Genomic DNA, 18,571 nt, shown 5'->3' with positions numbered 1-18,571 from the left:
ATAGGAGGGTTGACACATCTTCTGAAGAAAGGGAAGGATCATTTGGTTGATGACACCAAAATCAAATACGCATCATTCCTCGGTTACAGAAATCGCCAGCGCACAGCCCGTCTGGAGGAATGGCAAAATCCAAAAACGCATCGGTTAATTCTTTTGAAAAAAGAATCAAATAGAATTAGGTGCATCATACTGCATACATGCATACAGATGATAGGTGTACTGGAAGATCACTTATTCTCTGTTTATTGAAAAAAAAAAAAAAAAAAAAACAAAAACAAAAACAAAAAAAAACAAAAAATATAAAAAATATAAATTTCAGAAAAAACAATGCGCCCGTATCATGTTCAGTACACCCGTACTAAAATTGGGGTTATGAACAAATTTTCAATTCAATACGGGCATACTGAAATGGATACGGCCGTATTGGCCATAAAGAAATTTTCAAAGACCTCGTCATGAGGCAATTGCATAAAATAGAAAAAATAGAAAAAAATTGCTTGTGTATGACAGCAGCAAACAAAATGCAAAGATTCAGAAAATCAACAGCGTCATACAGAATAACTGAGCCTGGAGAGGCTCGCCGAAATAATACTCTCTCAAAATAATTGAGCCTGGAGAGGCTCGCCGAAATAATACTCTCTCAGAATAATTAATAATTGAGCCTGGAGAGGCTCGCCGAAATAATACTCTCAGAATAATTGAGCCTGGAGAGGCTTGCTGAAATAATACTCTTTCAGAATAATTGAGCCTGGAGAGGCTTGCAGAAATAATACTCCCCAGAGAAACCTCAGCTCGCGCTCAGAACAAATCCCCAGCGAAAGCTATCAAAGCAAGATCGACAAAATTCCCAATGGAAGTACGATCTCCCAAGCAGAATATCCAAGTCAAAGGACTTAAACTTCCTCAGTGAAGATAGCTCTCCAACTCAAGTGTTGAGTGAGGCTAAGCCTGCAGAGGCTTCCTAAATAATACTCTGGGATACATAAGATCCCTCATTCCCCAGTCGCCTACTCAAGAGGCACCCCTTCAAAAAGAGAAAAAATCCAAAAAAAATCAATAAGCATTCCCCAAGCGGAATCCGGCTCTCAGCCTATCATTGAACGTCAAGATGATCCGCCTAACAGAAGAGGCCAATCAAAATCATCACAGCAGAATCCCCCAGCGGATAACAGCCTACACAGAGGCTACAAAATCAAAAAAATCAAAAAGAGTCACCCGAATAAGGATAAACCGGGATACTCCACCAACGTCAAAGGACGTCAGCCAAACATAAGGCATCGCTCAACTCAGAGAGAAAGAGCATCTGTGTCTATACCCCAAGGAGTCAGAAATTCCCCATGGGTACCAACAATGCAATGCAAGTTGGGGCACAGGAACCTATGAATGACTGCACATCCCCTAGACGGATCCCTGCGTTATCCAGCCCTCAGTGGCACAAAAATCAAAAACAAATCGTCGAAGCAGCATCGTGGACTGTGGAGACAAAACCATCACAAAACCCTGGAGAGGGTAAACTCGCATTGCCGAAGTGATCAGAAGACACGGACGCAGACCCTGGAGAGGGCAAACTCAATCACCGAAGTGTTCAGAAAACATGGAGGTGTGCAACTTCCGGCTCGGGCGTCGAGTGAAGTTGTGTCTGGAGAGACCGTACTCGCAGCTTCCGGCTAGGGCGTCTAGTGAAGCTAACCCTGGAGAGGGCAAACTCAAGTACCGAAGTGTTCAGAAAACATGGAGGTATGCAACTTCCGGCTCGGGCGTCGAGTGAAGTTGTATCTGGAGAGACCGTACTCGCAGCTTCCGGCTAGGGCGTCTAGTGAAGCTAACCCTGGAGAGGGCAAACCCAAGTACCGAAGTGTTCAGAAAACATGGAGGTATGCAACTTCCGGCTCGGGCGTCGAGTGAAGTTGTATCTGGAGAGACCGTACTCGCAGCTTCCGGCTAGGGCGTCTAGTGAAGCTAACCCTGGAGAGGGCAAACTCAAGTACCGAAGTGTTCAGAAAACATGGAGGTATGCAACTTCCGGCTCGGGCGTCGAGTGAAGTTGTATCTGGAGAGACCGTACTCGCAGCTTCCGGCTAGGGCGTCTAGTGAAGCTAACCCTGGAGAGGGCAAACTCAAGTACCGAAGTGTTCAGAAAACATGGAGGTATGCAACTTCCGGCTCGGGCGTCGAGTGAAGTTGTATCTGGAGAGACCGTACTCGCAGCTTCCGGCTAGGGCGTCTAGTGAAGCTAGGTCTGGAGAGACAGTACTCAAGGTCTGGAGAGACAATACTCAAGGTCTGGAGAGACAATACTCAACCATCAACGTCGTTAGAGGCACGTTGGTGTTAAACTTAGCTACCGAGGTTGTCAGAAGCGCCGAGGTATGCAACAACCTGGAGAGGCTCCTCAATAATTTTCCACCGGAAGACGCTACAAGTCAGAAGGTTGGCACATCACCCGGACAATTGGGTCAACTCCTTTACTTGTCAGCCGGTACACCAAAAGACCGTCCGACTAAGTAAAGGGGGGGCAGCTGTAGACCCCTAAAATTGTCCGGGTCGGAAATAAGACTCGAAGACTCTCAAAGATCAAAGGAAAGTCAGCCAGAAGGACTCCCAGAAGACCATAGGATGACTATTTGTAGGTTTAGAGGTCTTAGAGTAGCAAAAAATAAGAAAGTGGGAGGTTTAGAGCTCAATACGGCCTCCTTGGAGTTCAGTACGGCCGTACTGCACATTTTGTACTACAATACGGCCCGTACTGAACCAATACGGCCCGTACTGCAACCAATACGGCCCGTACTGAAACCAATACGGCCGTATTGCATGTTTTGCACTACAATACGGGCCGTATTGAATCAATACGGCCGCATTGAAGTGTCGGCAAGTGTCGGTGCTTCAATACGGCCGTACTGAATTCAATACGGGCCGTATTGAAGTGCAAAAAGGCAATACGGACCGTATTGAACCCAGGGGCCGTACTGAGCCCCATTCCTATAAATAGGAGGCCATTTGGACGTCCTACCACACTTCTACACACGGTTTTGACTCCCTCCTTGAGTATTCTGGGGTTTTTGAGCAGTGTTCTGCCCTAGAAATCTCTCTGGGAGTCGATCCGACGAAGTTCTTGAGCCCCGAGCCATTTTGCTTGAGGATCGAACTTAGTAGAAGGGAAATCCTCCGGATTTCCATAGTTAAAATTTTGTAGGAAGGAGCGAGCGAGCTTGTAGAGCGAGGGAACGCCAAAAAGCTTCCCAGTTTTACTCAATATATAAAAGCACGCTTCAAGAGGTTTCTTCTTAAATCCTTCCTTTTACTGCTTTCTGTGTGCATATTTAAACTGTCATCATGTAGATAGTTAATTTATAATTGTTTAGAATAAATAGGGGTAATTTAGTAATTTTACACTATTATTTTTAGAAATAATCTGTCATAGGGAACCCGAAAGGGGCGCTGTGGGGTGCTAACACCTTCCCCACGCGTAACCGACTCCCTTACCCAACTCTGGTTGTAATGGCCAAAGTTGATTTATAAAATCAATTGCCTTATCCCTTTTTCCAATGTTTTGAGTAAAACATTGGTGGCGACTCCACGAACCCTCCTTTTACGAAAACCACTAATCCATGGAGGGTCCCGCTTGGGATTAATATGGATTGGTGAATCATTTAATAAAATTGCTCGTTTGACGAGGTCTCATTTTGAGAATAAGTCATTCTAGCAATCCACATTTTAAAACAAATAAACGAGTCCAACCATCCCTCGCGAATGCCGAAAGCCCGTTTCGGGCCGGTGGCGACAATCTTATATATTCACATACTCCACATAAATTAAGCAAAATCCAATATGTTTTCAGAACATTTGAAAGGGAAATGATAATAATAAATAATAATAATAATAATAATAATAAAGGAAAACACCCCAAATTGCATCCCAAGAATGAAAGTAAGAAATTTGAATGCCAAACTGTGTTGAAACTTGAAAATTATTGAAAGGATCACTATAAATGAATGAAAAGATAAATTGGATCCTATGATATACATACACTATGGCAAAGACAAATCGATATTTGATAATATGCTAACATTTACACGCATAAAACTCACCAATCACATTCCATCGCATAACCTTTCTTTAAAAGAACTTCTGGAGCAATATAATCTGGTGTACCAATTGTGGAATAAGCGTGCAATGATTATACATTTAAAAATTACAAGCACACACAAGATGTAAAAGAACACTATCTTAAACACATGAGGAACACTATCCATACAAATAACCTCAATAGTTAAATGCAGCCATTTATGTTTTATTTATTTATTTTGGGTTGGGTGGGTGGAGAGGGGTTTGACATGTACAATTTATTATTATATGACTTTAAACACCACCACATATAAGGAAAACACCGCATCAAGTTTTACAATTGTGTGTACAATCATAACAAATAAAATTGAGTGAGAACATAATAGCATTATAGCAGTGAACTTACAAGTGTCCTCCTGTTCATTTGCCAATGTAGCAGTTGTTCTTGTTGTGAGCGTTTGGGAGTTGTGCGATCTTCATTTTGTGTAGATCCATTCACATTCTGACCCACAGAAAAATCCTTTTCTTCAAGTGTACTACAATCTAATGGTTTACAAAGTCCAAAATCTGACAATTTCAAGTGTCCATATCTATCAAGTAATAAGTTGTCTGGCATGATATCCCTGTAACACAAAATATTGAATAGACAAACTTATACTATATAACTAATTAAGTTTGCTTTAGTTTAAAATATAAACACATACATATACATGCAACTTCATACATCAAACAGACTCAAAGTTATAACAGATAAGCTTCACAATTATAACAGATATTCAGGAAATTAGCTCACAATAAGCTTCACAAATATAACATATATTATGGAAATTAGCTCAAAGTTATACCAGACTCAATTAGAAGCTAACCCTACAAAAAGAAGTTAAATGTATTGGGTATAACTAAGGAAATAGTACTACTCTGAAAGTAAATGAACATGTAAATACCTATGTATATAATTGTGTTTATGTATAGATTCAATGGCTTGAATTGTTTCTCCTACATAAAATCTGGCTTCATCTTCAGTCAAGGTATCCTTTCTCATAAGTAGAGTCATCATATCCCCACCCGGTAGGTACTCCATAATAAGATACAAATATTCATCATCCTGAAAAGAACAATAAAGTTTGACAATGCAATTGCTATCAACCACTGCAAGGAGATTCCTTTCAGCTTTAACATGCTCAACCTGAAAAAATTAACAAATGGGATTAAGTATGATGGCCTTATTCACCATACGCACTTAAACTACTAATAACCAGAATAACAAAATTTAGCCAGATCAATGTTGTAAACCTGGCCTCTGCGAAGCATCTATGATTTTTTAAGCTTCTTCATTGTATATACATGACCACTTGTCTTCTCCCTACAGACTCTAACCTAGAACAAATTCAAATTTCAGGGAAAACGCAAGGGGTCAGGATCAGTTGGATAGTTCTGTTACACTTTTTACACACATAATCTAAAAATGAATCTGTGGTTCACAAAAGAGGTTTTCAACATATACAATCTTCAAACTATAATTACATTTTTTTTTCAAATAGAAATCAGTTTTTCTATATGTTCATGAGTCTCCTCAGCACAACAGAGTTAGATGTAGTTGGAGTTAGATTATGAAAAACGAGAGGAGAAAAGAACCGTTCTTCATTTACATGTTGTAATCCCATTCCAACAAAGTAGCAAGGTTATATTGCAAGAGAATGGAAGAGATATTGATTAATAAAATGGTGGAAAATCTTCTCGCCGGACCAATGCTCAGGCATAAACTGTTTCGTTGCCCTGTTTGCGGTCCTTCTCCTCTCCTTCCACTTCATCGCCTCCAACAACCCCTACCATATGAACTTGCACTTCATCGCCGCCGACACGCTCCAAAAGATCATCGTGCTGGTGGTCCTCACCATCTGGAGCAACGTGAGCAAGAGAGGGTGCCTGGAGTCGACGCCGATTCAAACGCACCACAGCAACAAACTCTAGAATCAGACAACAGGCACCAAACAACTCGTTTAAACAATGATATTAAGAATGAAAAAAAAAAGAGTGAAGCAGAAAAGAACAATTTCCTTTTGGAATTGAAACCCTACATTACAGATCAGGAAGCGGAAGTGGTTCGGCGGCACTCACCGATGGTAGGGTTTAGCCGATTCCCGGTGAAGGAAGAGGAAGAAAAGAAGTGGCAGGATTTAGAGTTTATTTGCGAACTCGTAACCTAATAGGCAATAAATAATAAATAAATAAAGCTGAGCGAAGCACGATGAAGAGTGACAAGGGGAGTTTCTCGATGCATCGATAGATCTAAAAGACTTACGAGATGAGGGGAAGGTAGAAGGTGAAGCACCACCGTCGCCACCCTAAAGGTACTATGCTTCCAGTGGAGATGAGCGTGTGCGAAAGTTTGCATAGGCACTAAAGGTACTGTACAGCGCGCGTGGAAAGGAGATAAATTGCTCAACTATTCTATATTGGTTAAAAGGAAACCCGATGTAGAATACTTCATGTTTACATCGGTTTTTCATAGAACCGATGTAAATGTGCTTAAAGTTTCTACTAATTTACAAGTTTGTCACCGCATATGTGAGTGTATTTTCATTATATATTCCTTTTATACATTTGTCATCCTCATAGACTTATATTGTTACATTTCTTAGACAGGGTCTTAAACTTGCTCTATTTTGATATCAAAGATCAATGTTTAGTTATATTTTTTAAAATTCATTTGGTTCTAATTATATCCTTGGTTTTTGGCAGCTTTATTCCATTATTAGACTTATATTGTTGCATTTTTGGTACATTACTAGTTCCATTGGTTCTTATTTTAATTACCCTATATATTGTTGCATTTAGAGGTAACTTTTTTATTGGTTCCAGTAGTTCTTATTCGAAATACCCAATTCTTATTCTATCACATGGTAGTAGCTCTAACATAAAAGCTAGTATTGAATCTTAGGTTATGCTTCTCCTCCCACCCATTATTTTTCTTAGTTTCAACAATTATTATATTTTTTTACATATAATTTATATTATAATTTTGTGGAGGTCTTGCTTTATTTTATGTAGATTATACTATTTTATATTAGCATAGCTTGATAAATTATTCGTATAAAATTGTTTAGGTATCCTTAATAATGGATAAGTCATGGATTTCAAAGTCCCAAAATTTAATTGATTACTCCATTAAGTTGAGTAAATTCTTAGATTTTGCTTTAAAGAATGGAGTTGTAAGAGATACGATTCGAAGCCCGTGTCCAAAATGTGGGTTTATCTAATGGAAAACTAGAGACATAGTTGAGGATCACTTACTTTATAAACCATTTCCTCAAAACTGTTATATGGGATCTTCATGGTGAAAAGGAAGCATTGGAATCTTCTCAAATGGAAGATGTTTTCCAAGATAGTGGTGTTAAACCTCAAAATCCAATGGAAACAATGATGAATGATGCATTTGAGCAATATAGGCAACATGTCTCTAATATAGGTGCATCACGACTATTAAACGAAAATGAAATATTAAATTATGAGCCAAGGGAGGATTATAATGGCTTTTATTAGCTTCTAAATGATGGGAGTCAAAACATTGTATGAAGGAAGCAAATACACAAAACTAGAATTTAAAATCAAATTATATCATATAAAATTTTTGTGTGGATTAAGTGACAAGGAAATGGCTATGATATTGGATTTGTTGAAAGACGCATTTGTAGAAGCAAAGTTTCCTCCTTCTGTTTATGACGCCAAGAAAATTATTAACAAACTTGATCTTAACTATAAAAATATTGATGCTTGTCCAAAACATTGCATGTTGTATTTGGGAGATAATGAAAAAAAGTTTGGATGCTTGTAAGCATTGTGGTAAATTTAAATGAAAACCCAAGAAGAAGAAAAAAAAATAGTTGCGAAGGTTTTACGTTACTTTCTATTGAAACCAAGATTGCAAAGATTGTTCACATGTTGTAAGACTACAAAAGATATGAGATGGCATGTTTTGGAAAGTAATAAAGATGAGTTGATAAGGCATCCAAGAGATGGAGAGGCATGGAAGACAATTGATTTAATCCATCCTGAGTTCTCTTCAAATCCTCAGAATATTCACTTAGGCCTTGTTACTGATGGTTTTAATCCTGCAAGGACCTTGAGTTTTTCCTATAGCATTTGGCCAGTGTTCTTAATTCCATATAATCTTCCACCTTGGATATGTATAAACCACACTTCGTTCATCCTATCAATGATCATTCCAAGAAAGCAAGGTCTTGGAAATAAAATAGATGTGTACCTAAATCCCCTTGTAGAGGAGTTACATGAGTTAGGGAATGGTGTGGACACCTATCACTCATCATTGAATGAAAAGTTAAGAAAGTGATCAACTTTTATGTGGAAGATTAGTAACTTTACTAGCTTAAGCATGTTATCTGGTTGGAACACACACAGAGGATTGGCTTACCCAACTTGCAATTTTAATGCGGAACCTTGTTGCCTTCAAAATTGTAAAAAGTGGTGTTTTATGGGCCACCGTCATTTTCTAAGAAGAAATCATAAATTTAGATTGAATCATGTTCATTTTGATGGAAACACGAAAGAACGAAACCCACCATTAAAATTATCTGGATCTGATAATTTTTGACAAGTGGAACATATTAATATTACATTTGGAAGTGGGGCCATTCAAAATGGAACAATAAAAAGATCTAGAAAAGAACCCACATAGTGGAATAAAAAAGGCATATTCTTTGAACCTCTATATTAGGAGTCTAAATTTTTGTGACATATATAATCTAGATTTTATGCATTTGAGAAAACTGTATGTGAAAATGTCATGTATACATTGCTCCATTAGAAGGATAAATCAAAAGACAACTTAATGCTCGAAAAGATTTAAAATAATTGGGCTTAAGGCATGATCTTTGGCCAGATGATAATAGAAGATATCACCTTGCTTTATTTTCACTAACACGCGATACCAAAAATTTATTTTTGGAAACTTTGAAGATTATTACAGTACCAAATAGTTACTCAAGTAACTAGGAATGACAAATATACCCGTACCCGCGGGTAATACCCGAACCCATCCCAACTTTGACGGGGAATACCCGGTTTGACCGGGTACGGGTACGGGTACGGGTAAAACCCGATATATTAAATCGGGTACGGGTATGTACTTACCCGCCCCGTACCCGTACCCGTCCCCGTTCCCATTTTTAATTTAATACTCACTTTCAATTTAATTATATTAAAGAATTTTAATATTTTTTTATGTGTGATTATTTATTATAATATGAGATAAAGAAATAACATAATTATAATTATAATATAATTAAAAAAATAATTTAAAAATATTATATTTTTTAAAAAAAATAAAAAATAAAAAATTTGACGGGTACGGGTACGGGTACGGGTACGGGTACGGGTACGGGTATACCCGATACCCGACGGGGACGGGGATGGGGATGAAAATCACATACCCGACGAGTACGGGTACAGGGACGAGGATGAGTTTAGCTCGCGGGGACGGGGACGGGTATCATGAAACCCGTACCCGCCCCGCCCCGTTGCCATCCCTACAAGTAACATTTCCAGATGTATTGATGACAAACTTAACAAAATATCTGGATTGAAAAGTCATGATTGCCATATTATTATGGAACAATTGCTACCACTAGCGATTTGAAACTTGTTGCCAGACCATGTGACTTTTGTCTTAGTAGAGTATTCTGTTCTTTTTTTTAGATTACTTTGTGGTAAAAGCTTAAATCTTCTAGAACTTCAATTGCTCCAAGATTGCATTGTGGTTACACTATGCCACTAAGAAATGTTATTCCCTCCTTCATTTTTAACAATTATGCTTCATTTAATTTTTCATCTTATAGAGGAAGCAAAACTTGGAGGCCCAATATATATATATATATATATATATATATATATATATATATATATATATATATATATATATATATATATATATTCCAGTGGAGAGGTAAATATTTTAATAGCTTAAACTTATGTTGTCATATTACAAATATTATACTAGTGCTCTCTAATTGTTAATCATTTATGTAGGGAATTAGGTCACTTAAAATCTTTTGTGCAAAACAAGGCACAACCTGAAAGATCCATAGTTGAGGGGTATTTAGCTTAAAAGTCCCTTATCTTTTGTTGTCGGTACATTGAAGATATTGAGACAAGGTTCAATAAGCCTAAAAATGTTTGTGATGATCCAATTGATAATGAAACTTCTTTTGTGTGTCTTTTATCTTCCCACAAATTGGTAAACCGATAGGAGTTTGCTCAATGTTCACTTTAACTCTAATGCAAAAATTACAAGCTCATCGGTATGTGCTCCTTAATTGCACAATAGTCACACCATTTGTAGAGTAAGTAAAATGAGATAAACTTTTATTATTAGTCTACTTAAAATATAATAGTAATGTGCATTGATTATAATAAATATTTATGGTGTGAATTTAGATGATTCATTAAAAAGAGTTTAAAAGGAAGAAGACTTTCATATACAGAGATAGAGAAGAAACTCAATAAAGAGTTTGTTGATTGGTTTAGAAAGTGGGTGAGTAGTCATTTAGTGGTTAGATATTTTTTTTACGATATTTGTTTTAAACTTTGACTTCCAATTTTTTTAGATTATGAATCTAGACATAATGAGTGAAATGTCTACTGATCTAAAGTTTCTAGCATAAGGACCTTTGGATAATGCAGGAAAATTTACTACATATAACATTAATGGGTTCAAATTTAGAACCATGGCTCGAGAAGAGGGATTAAAAACACAAAATAGTGGTGTTTTTTAACATCTAACACATCATGTGTTTCAAGTAGTCACTACTACAAAAGCACTGTTCTACATCGGTTCTGGAAGGTAATTTACATCAGTTTTATAACTGATGTAGAATAGACCGATGTAGATTTGCGTTCAAATCTACATCGGTTGTCAGAAAACCGATGTAGATTTGCGTTCAAATCTACATCGGTTGTAAATAAAACCGATGTAGATTTGAACGCATATCTACATCGGTTCTACTTTAAACCGATGTAGATTGCTTTTAAAAAAAAATTATTTTTTTAGATTCTTAGCTGGTGCTCCACCAAGTGCTCTCCCGCAGCCAAGTACCGCACTAGATCACATCTCTGCAACCCAGAATACACAAACCCAATCACATTCACCGACAAACTATACCTGCAAAATCACACACACCACATAAAACCAATCAATCAAAACCTAATCACCAAAAGAAAAACAAAAAAACAAAAAAAAAATTACTACCATAATTCCAGTCATTTGCTAAAGAAAAATAGTAGAGGGAAGTCATATGCCTCATGGAACAAAAACTTGATGGTGAAGAATTGTATCATTAGGTAAAAACCAAACCTTGGAAGATAATAAGCATAATAGAGTTATAACATTTTATAAATAAATTACAATAAAACAATCTCTAAGGAAATATATTGCAAATTGTGAATAACAGAATATAATTGGATAAGTTGTTTACCACACACTCACAAACTGAGCAGTAGTATCCAGCCTGCAATGTACATAATTGAATTAAAAAATTGTACATGATCCGTGTAAAGAAAGCAAAAACAAAAACTCTGAAATCATTGAATAACTCATATTCCTTGCACTCCTTGGTGCCTCTATACGCCTGACACACCAACAAGGCTGAAAATTTCCCCAAGGAAGAGGCAGCAAGATGATAATCCCAGGTCTCTAACTCTTCCATCTTATTTCATTTGTCACATAGTTTATAGATAAACTATCACACTACAATCAGGTATTAATAAGCCCAATTGGGTTCTCAAACCTACCTAAAGCCATAATTCAACTGAACCTGGGAACCATATGCAAACTGTGCACCAAAAGGCATTCTCATGGGTCACATAGAAAAGAGAGCTGATAAAGCTTATGGGCATTGACAATGGCATACATTTCTAACAGTGCTACTATAAAATGCCAGACTTCACTAAGGAGAGTTCGATAATGTCTTGGGTCTCCTGGCAATTAACAACCAGAATTGTGGATATGGTTAATTAATCTTTAATAAATTAGAGACTAAATCAGAGAAACAGGTGATCTTCTGGGCTGGATGTGACTGAGATGATGATGCCTTGGCTGAACCAAAGAAAATGAACAGAGACAGTAAAAAGAAACACAGGACGGAATTGCTGAAAAATAAAAGAAATTACAGCAAGGGCATATTGCAAGTATGAACTATGAAAAGAGTCACAAAGAAGGCACGGATTCAACAGAAGTAAAAGAGCTGCTAGAAAACATTGAGCTGCTAGAAAAGTAAGACTATCACTAGAACAGGCAATGCTGGCCAATGATGGAAGGTGCATAAGAACTGAACAACCTAGTACATCATTCTTCGAAGAATGAAAGGCGCTTCAAACCCTATTTTCATTCTTATGGGAGAAAATAATGAAATTTCATAAACCACCTCAAAATGTTGAACAAAAGGAGAGCAAACCAAGAATTCAATTGAATGTTAACCATGGTAGCTGTGACAGACTGACAACCACAATTCAAGCTGCTATCACTACTCCACAAAAACATGATGCAACATGCCTTATGTCATGGTCAGACTGCATGCAAAGGACCTTCTCATTTAGTGCATAACACCATATAACCCCCATATCTCTTCCAACATGACCATTCAAATCCCCTCCCAAAAAATATACAATTATCCTACTGAATTTCTTGAACTAACCCATCCAATCTCCCCAAAATTTGATTTTTGTTGTTCTTCTAGGCCTATTTCGGGAGCCTATACACCTACAATCGAATAGTTCTTGTCCAATGACAAATTTTAGAAATACTATGCTATCATCTGTCTTTTAGCTCCATCTTCAACAGTATGCAGAAGTTATAAGTTCTGAAGTGAAGACCCATATTAAGATTTTTGAAAAAGATCGAAACTTAGAGAGAATTCAAGACCCCCACAAACGAAAAACAATCAAAAAACCCAAATCACAGATTTACACTAAAACAAATAAAACAGAGTTACACTAAAACAAGATCAGATTTAAAGAAATGTCAAAATGCAGAGGGTAAATAAACTTCTTTTTACGAACCTTTGGCCTTTTTAATTAGGAGGAATCCCAGAATGCTACGACAATAGCCTGCATTTCATTTATTTATTGGATTAATACTCAACCATCTTAGTTCTTCTATGAAGATGACAAACCAACAAGTCTCAATCATACCTGTAAAGCAGTATCAGATGCAGCTTTAACACATCCACAGAGATTCAAAACTTTCAGCTTTCGGCAGATTAGTAATATTCTGTGAACCAGCTTGAATTAAAAGATGATGTTGATAGTAAAGAACAGGTACCAAAAATAACTCAAGTTAAACAACATAACCTATCATGAATATGCATCACTCGGTTGGTAGAACTTATCATTTTATACCTAAACAATACATTAAAAGAAAAATAAAACAGAGAGACACAATAGCCTACTCTCTTAGTATGCTCGCCTGCTAATTATTTTTATATTGATTTATATAAAAATAATTTCTAAGATCAGTAGCAGATTACAGATATGAACTTTTTCATATAACTAATTATTTTTATATTGGTTTATAACTAGAGAATATAAGTCTTGGTCTTCTCTCCAAGAGCTTTAGTTGTTATCAACCAATTAAGAACATGCAAAAAACTAAACAAATAAAAGGAGTCGGTTTAAGAACGAAAACAAATTACAGATTGATAAAGAGAAATAAATTCAATAAAAACAACTAATCCACAAGTTTTCTAATCGGACCTATCATCAATTTCTAAAGCTCTATCCCAATTCTTGTTTCAATTCATTTTTTACCCTAAAATTAATCAATTAAATGTCAATTAATTCCAAGAATATACCTACGGAATTAAGCGCCTTTTAAATCAACAAACCAATTTATAAAACGATTCCTTATCAAACCACTGATTAAACATCAAAATCTAATCAATCCTAATCAGAATATGCTAAATCATGGGTTCAACATATTAATCCAAAATGAAAATGCTAATTTATATGATGATGCACCAACCCAAAAAGAATTTAATACTATATGGGAATTTAAAACGGAACCAATTCTCAAATGTGGCAAAAAGTGGCTGGCTATACACCTGCACCAAAACAAGGGAGATTATAATCAAATGAACACGTATTCTATAATAGCAAGTACAAGTAGAAAAAAAACATATTATAAATAGCATAATTGGTTAATTGTATTTGATAACACACTACCCAAGATAGGTTCAATTCAAGCTAAAACAATAGCTTATGCATTTTCACACTTTTTAGTCCAAATGGCTCTTGCACGAGAGGGCTTAATAGAAATTAGAATATAACCATTAATTGAACAATGCAACATTACAAAATATAAATGATTCTGTAAAATCAAAGTTCAGCTAGACATAAACATAAGTTATAATTTATGCAGACTTCTTGGCAACGTGAACAAGCAGGTCAATCACGCAGGAGCTGCAGAACCACGGAACACAGCATGTATTAGATTTTTGGCCAAATTAAAAACACATCCCAAATCTGTTAAGTGATGCACTACCCCATCATCATATGTATTTGAAAAGGTTTAAGGTGGATTACCTGTATCCCCACTCATTGTCGTACCACTACACAATCTTCACAAAATTCTTACTCAATGCAATTCCAGCCTTTGCATCAAAAATGCTTATCTGGCACAATGATAAAGAAAAAGGTCAATAGTTCATTCCAGAAAAAGGCAAATATTGTCAAATGAAAAAAGGCATCCCCACTGCCGGCCATCATGTGTGATAAATATAACTTTCCAACTGTCACATAATTTATACCTGCTATCACCCACAAAGTCGTTGGAGACCACATCATCTTCAGTGTAACCAAGAATTCCCTTCAACTTGCCCTCTGACTCCTCCCTAAGAAAGACAACATTATATAAGACTCTAATGCAGAAGTACCAATTCCAAAATGGAGGCACTTTCAAATAAATATTTTTAATTCACATACGATCTAATAATACAAATATTTTTCCCTTACTTGATAGCATTTTTAATATCTTCATATGAAGCTGCCTTCTACAACCTCAATGTGAGGTCAACAACAGAGACATCGACAGTAGGAACACGGAATGCCATTCCAGTCAATTTTCCATTCAAAGATGGGAGGACTTTCCCAACAACCTTCACACAGGAAAGAAAAACTGAGTATAATCAAAAAGTTATCTGTAAACAATATAATATCAATTTATGGTAAAGAGCCAAATGCACCCCACATATAGAGTATCAAATGTTCACCTTGGCAGCTCCAGTGTTGCTAGGAATGATGTTAAATGAAGCAGCCCTTCACGTAAAACCCTTTGTTGGCTTCGCATAACTTGAGAAACCTCTCGGCAAAGCGTAGATGAACCTAAGCATCAAAATGATGAGTTCAACATCTCAACACAACATAAAATCGAAGTTATTATCACCAAAACGATTGGAACAACAAAAACATGGGAAATCGCTCGATGGTACTGGTCGGAGTCCTTGTGAAGGCCGCGCAATGAGAATTCGTAGTCAACGACGGTGGAAGCGACCTGCGAGATCGAAGAGATAAGTGAAATTGAACTGTGAGAAGAGCTGAGCGAGGAAAAATAGAATAGAAAATGGAAAGAATTGGCACTGCTGAGATGACACGAGCGGTTGTGGGTGGCGTCGTCGGTGGCACTGGTGGCCTTGATGTAAACGTCCCACAAGATCTTCTTGTGGTCGGAGACGACCTAGAGGAGGAAGGAGGGGAAGTCATAGCGGCAGCGGTAAGTGTTGGGGTTAGGGCTGGAGCGGAGGTGGAAGAGGGTGGTGTCGATGGCGCCGCACATGTTGGAGAGGGAATAGCGGGAGGCTAGGGTTTTGGCGGAGAGGTGTGGGCGAGGCGCGAGAGGACCATGGCGACGGCGTAGTCGAAGGGGAGGGAGAGGTTGGAGAGGGCGATGTGTGTCGAGAGGGTTCAATCTTGTGAGAGTGCCCACCAGAGTGTTGTGTCGAGAGGGTGAATCGAAAATTTGGCTTGAGTTTTACATCGGTTAAATGAAAAACCCGATGTAGAATAATATTATCAATCAAATTTTACATCGGTCAGAAATAGACCCAATGTAGAATGGTTTACTTCTTTAATTTAATTACAAGATTACCACCGCTTTTTCTTATTTACATCGTTTATAGAGAAACCGATGTAGATGTAATGATGTAAAATAATAATTTTGTAGTAGTGAGTGTTGATGGTAACTTAAGGCAAGCAGACTTACCATATTATGGAAAGTTGGAAGATATCATTGAGATTAACTACTATGCTTGATTTAGTGTTATCCTTTTCAAATGTAAATGGGCTAATACTACACAAGATAGAGTGTATAAAAAGGACTGCTAGAATTTTAATTGTGTTAACTTTGACAGATTGATTCATGTTGGCAATCGTGAAGAACATGAACCATACATTGAAGCATCTCAAGCACAAATGATGTACTATGTAAATAATGTAGTCAATGGAGGATGGAGTGTTGTTGTACATATAAAGCCAAGAGATTTATATGACATGGGAGAATAAGTAGAAGAAAATGCATATGAAAATGAGCCATACCAAGAGCAAGAGCTTGAGCAATTTTCTAGGCTTGATGATCAATACATACAATTGGCTACAAACCATCTAAATGATAGTATAATTCATTGAAGTTAATTTGACTCCTAAAATAGCAAGAAATTCACACTTGTTTGACTATATTTATTTATATCTGCACTTCTTTAAAGGCAATAATTTGACTTGTAAATGTTGTAATTATTTCATTTATTAATTATTTTAAACTTGTTTTGATTTTGATAGTATATAATGTTTAATTTTATTTTTCTCTTAATGTGTACCCATACCAAAGGTGAAGCATTTTAGAAATCCACAAAAATCAGCACCTCAACCACAATGTGATACACCTCTGACAGAAGCTCCAACACATTATACTCTAGCAATGAATCCTCAAATTTATTCCCCACCAAGTGATTCCTCACAAGCTCTTGAAGTCCCAACTATTAATATTCCAATTTATCATGTATCAACTTCTAAAGTTTCACAAGAAGATGAAACTATTAGACTTCATGTTGGGCTAAGTCTACACAATGTTCGAATGTTGAGGCAATAGGTATATAAGTATTGTATTTTCATTTATAATTATGATAAAATAAACTATCAAATTTTATTATTATTAAGTTCTTTTATTATTAAAGACTCTAAAGAAACTATTAAAAAGATTAATGTGAAAGTAAGGGGAGTCAATAGCTTACCTAGGGAGTTACGCATCATTGTGGATTTTGATGAGCAAGGCCAAGCAATTGGTGAAGCACAAGCCTTACTTGCTGGATTTCTTGGAACATTGGCAATTGATTGCAAATTATTTCCTATAGATTAAGATAGGTGGTCTGGACTTTCAAGCATACCTAAAGATTATTTTGATGATTGCTTTGAAATAATTTTAAAGGTATGATAATTAGTCACATATATACTTTTCTTTATCTCTACACTATTTATATTTTTCCTATCTTTACTTTTTTTGCATATATATCAATGGGCTCGTTTTGTTCATTATCGTCAGAAACCATTAACATTGGTGCAAATTTGATTGTTTTAAATATTAATTTGTTTTTTTGGCTAATTATATGATTAATATGTCAAGTTGTAAAGTTTTAAATGCTTTTCCTATAGGAACTTTGTAGGAGATGTAACAGCCCAATTTTCACTGGGCCAAGGGCCCAATTAGGGTGGATCAGTAGCCCGGAACGGGCTGTTCCAAAATTGGAACGGGCCATTCCAAATCACTAAATATACCTATGTTTGATTGCCCAGAACGAGTCGTTCCAAAAGTGGAACGGGCCGTTCCAAATGTTGAAAATGAACCCATTTTTAAGTATCAGAACGGGCCGTTCCAAAGTAGAAAATTTGCCTATTTGGGTTGTTCCAGAACGGGCCGTTCCCAAAGTGAAACGGGCCGTTCCAGAATAAGAAAAATGCTTAAAATATTTTAGTTGGAACGGGCCGTTCCAGTGGAAAATTTTGTGTATACTTGAAGGTTCCGGAACGGGCCGTTCCGCTTTCAGTACAGGCCATTCCGATAGGTGAGCCAGAATTCCTATAAAGAGACCCTCATTTCTCTCATTTTCACACACCTTCTCTTCCTTCTCTCTTATGCTCTTCTTTCCTCTTCTTCTCTCTGAAGACCAAGAGGAACTCAGAGGATGAGGTTCTGCCCCAGTTTTAGTCCCGGTCCTTGTTTAAGGAAAGAAAGGAGGAGGTTATGCCCTAGTTCCTATTTATCCAGGTACGAGGGAAAATGGGATTATTTATATGTAGGGTTCCATGAGGGAATTAGGTAGAGGAAGAGCCCTTAGGGTTATGAATAATTTTATAATTATTTCTGTTTGGAGAATTAATTGTCTTATGTGATTCTATATATATTTATGACTACGAATATATGTTTAATTTGTAAAAATGATGCTCTGGG

General features: G+C 36.8%; 2 protein-coding genes across 2 annotated transcripts; both read right to left on the bottom strand.

Moving 5' to 3' along the window:
- Window positions 1-4,453: 4,453 nt before the first annotated feature.
- LOC109819168 (uncharacterized) lies at window positions 4,454-5,376 on the bottom strand. The gene is made up of 3 exons (XM_083071830.1): window positions 5,359-5,376; window positions 5,010-5,251; window positions 4,454-4,688 (listed from the first exon to the last, which is right to left on the bottom strand). Exons 1-3 carry the CDS (start codon window positions 5,374-5,376, stop codon window positions 4,454-4,456), a joined length of 495 nt encoding a protein of 164 aa, XP_082927956.1.
- Window positions 5,377-13,002: 7,626 nt separating this feature from the next.
- LOC109796035 (glyceraldehyde-3-phosphate dehydrogenase GAPC2, cytosolic) lies at window positions 13,003-17,447 on the bottom strand. Its single transcript, XM_083071829.1, is given in 9 exon segments — window positions 13,003-13,185; window positions 13,270-14,535; window positions 14,659-14,747; window positions 14,883-14,966; window positions 15,088-15,230; window positions 15,345-15,390; window positions 15,564-15,625; window positions 16,989-17,102; window positions 17,427-17,447. Coding segments are annotated over 7 exon segments (474 nt in total). The 3' UTR covers window positions 13,003-13,185; window positions 13,270-14,535; window positions 14,659-14,743.
- Between the last annotated feature and the right edge of the window lie 1,124 nt (window positions 17,448-18,571).

This window comes from Cajanus cajan, chromosome 3 (assembly GCF_000230855.2).
Source record: "Cajanus cajan strain Asha chromosome 3, NIPB_CcT2T_4, whole genome shotgun sequence".
In the NCBI taxonomy this organism is placed as follows: Eukaryota; Viridiplantae; Streptophyta; class Magnoliopsida; order Fabales; family Fabaceae; genus Cajanus; species Cajanus cajan.
The sequence above is the reverse complement of the archived record's forward strand: the minus strand, read 5'-3'. Positions and strand labels throughout refer to the sequence as shown.